At 49.5% G+C, this 4,318-nt stretch overlaps 2 protein-coding genes across 3 annotated transcripts in view; both read right to left on the bottom strand.

Annotated features, from left to right (window-relative positions):
- adam9a (ADAM metallopeptidase domain 9a) overlaps positions 1 to 521 on the bottom strand; it is a 17,775-nt gene extending 17,254 nt beyond the window's left edge. The window contains exon 1 of one of the 2 annotated variants that reach the window (XM_017043150.2): positions 50 to 521. In XM_017043150.2, the coding sequence (XP_016898639.1) occupies positions 50 to 119 (70 nt within the window). In that variant the 5' untranslated portion in view covers positions 120 to 521. The remainder of the gene's footprint in view (positions 1 to 49) is intronic. The other variant, XM_008336498.3, reaches the window with a different exon arrangement.
- A 650-nt stretch (positions 522 to 1,171) lies between these two features.
- LOC103398018 (DNA excision repair protein ERCC-6-like) overlaps positions 1,172 to 4,318 on the bottom strand; it is a 5,276-nt gene continuing 2,129 nt past the window's right edge. Inside the window, 1 exon segment of the mRNA XM_008336497.3 lies at positions 1,172 to 4,318. This exon segment is cut by the window's right edge and continues 22 nt beyond it. Within this exon segment, the coding sequence (XP_008334719.3) occupies positions 1,501 to 4,318 (2,818 nt within the window). The 3' untranslated portion in view covers positions 1,172 to 1,500.

Below are 4,318 nucleotides of genomic sequence, written 5' to 3'. Positions count from 1 at the left end.
TCTTAGTACAGTACAGTCCCCCCCCACCCACCCCCTCTTTCGGTCTCACCTCCACATAGACATCCCCCGCTCAGCAGAAGTAGGAGCAGCAGACCGCAGATTTCCACTCTTCCTCCCATCTTCTCCTCGTCGGGAACTCGTTCGCGTTGTCGTAACAGTTCGCGAAATAAAAGCGGTAGCAGTAGTTGTTGTTGTTGTCTTCCGGGCGTTTGTCCCCGCAGTGGCTCATGCTAAACACAAAGCGGTGTCGTCCCTTGTTGCTGTGACCATAACGTCCAACGTTCCCGCTAAAGATAAAAAAGTGTTGTAAAGTACGCAGAGATTCGACCTTTTACCGCCGACGAGTCGCATATTCCGCAAGTAAAACCCAGAAGTATAGGCAGTAGTTTCTCTTTAACGAAATTCGTCCTCTCCGCCCAGAACTGCTGGACACTCGTCCGCTTGTAAACTCCAACACCTAGAACGTTTACTTTACCGGAAGCTTCCCCTGCTCTCCCGGGTCACTTCAAAATAAAAGACCTGTATCGCGCCCGTCAATCAACACTCAAGAAAGTACATATTGTATCTTCGTACTACAAGTTAGCGATGTGAATTCGCGTCTTACAACCTACGGGTTTTGTAAGAGGTTTAGGTAAGAAAAAAAATAATTACTTTAATCTCAGTAACGCGTAACTAAAACCTGTGTCGTGCTGTGAACAGCTGATTTTAAACACATTACTTTGACAACTAATTAGCCGCGTCCAAAATTACTGCTTAAATGTTAATTTTTTTTTAGTGAATTGCGACTTCTTGAAAGATCACGAAACATGGCGCCATTACTTTAAATAGTACTTGTTTATTATTTTTTTTCCCTATTATGTCGAGGATCGACGATTTATTGTAAAAGAAAAAAAATCTAAAAACATATTTGCTTTTTTTTAAAAAAAATCATTGTCTTTTACTTTGAAAAACAAAACTAGTTTCCTGTTTCTGTTCACGTGACGAGAATGAATTCCCGGCTGGGAGGTAACTACCCTGTTCCCTATTCCCCCATGTAAGGGTGAGTCCACACTTCCAAGTTCGACCTCCTCCTATTTACAACATTGTAAAATCGTATGTGTCCAGAATGTGGCGGGAGCTAGTTTTGATACAAAAAAAAAAAAAAAATTGGGACCAAAACATGAGAAACAAGCACGTATTGGTTAATACATTTTTACTAAAGATTGACAAACACGTTAACAGATTAGAGATGTTTTTCTCCCCGCATTTCATGTCATAAGAAATGAAATTGTACTTCCCGAAGAACAAAAATGACAAGTTTTAATATTTTAGGTCAAAGTTAAATAATTATTCCACTGTTCCGACTGTCAAGCTCAGCACAATTTACAATAAATGTACTATATATTTACAATATTAGCTTGAACCGTAAACAGGGTTCCACGGACGCCCCCCCCTCCACAAGTTGGAATCCGGAGATTTTGTTTTCGTAAAGATGGCGATATTCCGGAGTCGACATCCTGTCTAACTCCTCTGGCTCAGCTGTCGGTACAACTGGATGGTCAGGAGCTGAATTTCGGGATCGCCAGGTTTAATGTCAATGGCTTTCAGGAAAAAGTTCAAGGCGTCGTCCTTCCTCCCTTGGTGGACGCACTCCTTCCCTTTGGAGACGAGCAAGTCATAGGTTTCCACTTCGACCGCGTTCTTCCCGTTCATCGGACACACCTCATCTCTGGCTGTGCACTTGTCTACGCTCTCGTTGGACGCGAGCTCCGGTTCACTCATGGATTCATCGAGGTTCGTGTTCTCTTCAGACCTGCTAGCTGGATCGGAGTCGGACAGGTTTTCATCTTCTTCTTCCTCCAACATCTCTTCTTCTTCTTCAAGCACCTCTTCTTCCTCCAACATCTCTTCTTCGTCCTCTTCTTCTTCCCCCTCTGTGTTCAGAGTCTCTCCCTCCGGTTCCTCTGACTCGGGAGCAGAGTGTGAATTTACGCCTTCTTCCTCTTCAGCTTTGTACGACAGTATCTCCGAGCTGTAACCGTTTTCGTCGTCGGCCTTGGCCTCGTCGTTGTCCGCACTCCGGTTGTCCACGTCTTCGATGATGGAGTGTGCCAGTGACCGCCATGAGGCTACAGAGGTGTTTCCCGCCAAACTTCGTCTGGACATCAGCGGGGTGGAGACCGCGGGTGTCGACTTAGGTGTGGAGGCCCCGAGGACCTGGAAGGAACCATCACACCGTCCCCCATTGACATTTGGTTCCTCCTCGTCGTCGCTATCGTAAATCACTGCCAGTCGTTTCCTCTTGTTGGTCAACATTGACGTATCCATCGACTTGCGGCTGTCGTCCAGGTCGGGCGCGCCGGCTTCTCTGTGTCGGCGCTCATTGAGGGATTTATTTACATCGAAACTCCCGTCGATTTCCAGCTTGGACAAGAGTTCCATCTCCACCGCCTCAGTCTCTGGAGGATCCCGAACATCGGCTTCAGAGAACATGTCGCTGTCCTCCAGCTCCAAGTTAAAGTTTCCTTCGAAGGACTCCAGACCGGCGCTGACTCGAGATGACACGTCTGCTTTAAAACTCAAGTTGGATGCCTGAAGCGAGGACACCCTTCTGTTCTGCGGGGGCGTTTGTTTAAAGCTAACATCTGAGTGCGACGTTAAGTTTTGCTGTAGTTCGTCAGAGGCTGTAGTGTACGCCGGGCTGTTTCCGTCGGCTAAAGGAGGCGCAGCATCGGACACCGTAGACCCGTCCGTTTGTTCTATCGCCGACACACCGGCTACATCCGGTACTGCGGCATCGACAGGCTCAAACATGATCAAAGACTCATCCGCCACCTGCTGGGGAGAAACGGTACCGTCTTCCAAGTAGTTTTCTTCACGTTTGATCTGCTGGTGAACGGGAGATGCCAGGCTGTGCTCGGAAACCTTATCGTGACTCACGTTTCCGACAGGTTTCTCCTCTGTAGTGCTTTCATCGACAGTCAGATCAATAACCCCATTGCTCAGGTTCTGTCGGCCTTCTTTGTTCCAGGACTCGGGCGAATGGGAATCCACCTCAACCAGGGACCCACTTAATCCCTGGTCACGTTGCGGACTCACGAGACTTGACTTGAGATTTCTTGTTCTGTCACTCCATGAGGGCTCTCTGTTGTTGTTGTAGTTGTTGCTCAACGGTTGCCTGAGCCACGCTGGCTCCGTGCTGGAGGCCATGTTCTCTGCCAGCTGCATCTGCAGCTCCGACTCAGCCTTCATCAGGTCCTGTGCCTTCTGCACCCTTCCAGCGATGTAATGGTGCTCCTCCTGATTCTCCGGGCCGTCGTCCTGGTTCACGTCCAGGGAAAACATGAGATCGTGGTCGGAGATGCCAAACATCTCCATGGCGTACAGGTGGGCGATGTGCTCATCGAGTTTGGGGTCCGTCCGACGGTGCATGGAGTGCATGGCTTGAAGCTGAAGCTGGGTGGAGGAGGACCGGGTATCCTGCAAGGTGAAGAGTTCTTTGAGTTCTTGTTTACTGAAGTAACGAAACGGGTTTTTCTTGTCGCCGGTGTTTTGTCGTATGAGGGAGTCCTTGAAGACCTGTCGTCGGTAGATTTTCTCCTCCACTGTGCCGCAGGTGATGAGTCTGTAGATGACCACATTCTCCTTCTGGCCAATGCGATACGCCCGGTCGACAGCCTGTGCATCTGTGGCTGGGTTCCAGCTAGGATCATAGATGACCACCCTGCTGGCGGCAGTCAACGTGATGCCAACACCGCCCACCTGGGTGGTGAGGAGGAACACGGAGTAGCTACTGTCTCTCTGGAACAGAGAGATGCGCCGCTCCCGCTCTGCAATCTGCAAAATGGTGCCATCCAATCTCAGCACTTTGAAGCCTTTGTTGCCCAGGATGCGTTCGATGATGTCCAGCACTTTCCTGTAATGAGCGAAAACCAGGGTGCGGTGCCCTTCCCGTTTCAGCTGTTCGATCAGAGCGAACAGAAACACCAGTTTTCCCGACTCGGAAATCAGAGTTTCATCTGGGACACCGGCGATGCTGTGGGAGTCGGCCTCTGCGTCGGCAGACGTACTCTCCTCCAGGCCCAGCGTGGCAATGGCTCGCGCGGAGAGCAGTCTTGGGTGATCGCACAACTTTTTTAAAATGTTTAATTCCGCTAGGGGTGATCTAGTGGTCAACAGCAGCTCCTTGATGTGGTCCAGGGAAATGAACTGCCTGTAAATGTCCTCTTGGATGGGGCTCAAATACGTCCAGATGATCAGGTCGTTTTTTCTAGTCAGCGTGGGCATCACAGCTCCACAGTGTTCGGGTTGATTTAGCACTCGGCTGTCGTCGTCGTCC

This window comes from Cynoglossus semilaevis, chromosome Z, assembly GCF_000523025.1.
Source record: "Cynoglossus semilaevis isolate Cse_v1.0 chromosome Z, Cse_v1.0, whole genome shotgun sequence".
NCBI classification, from domain to species: Eukaryota; Metazoa; Chordata; class Actinopteri; order Pleuronectiformes; family Cynoglossidae; genus Cynoglossus; species Cynoglossus semilaevis.
This window is presented reverse-complemented; position numbering and strand designations above follow the sequence as displayed.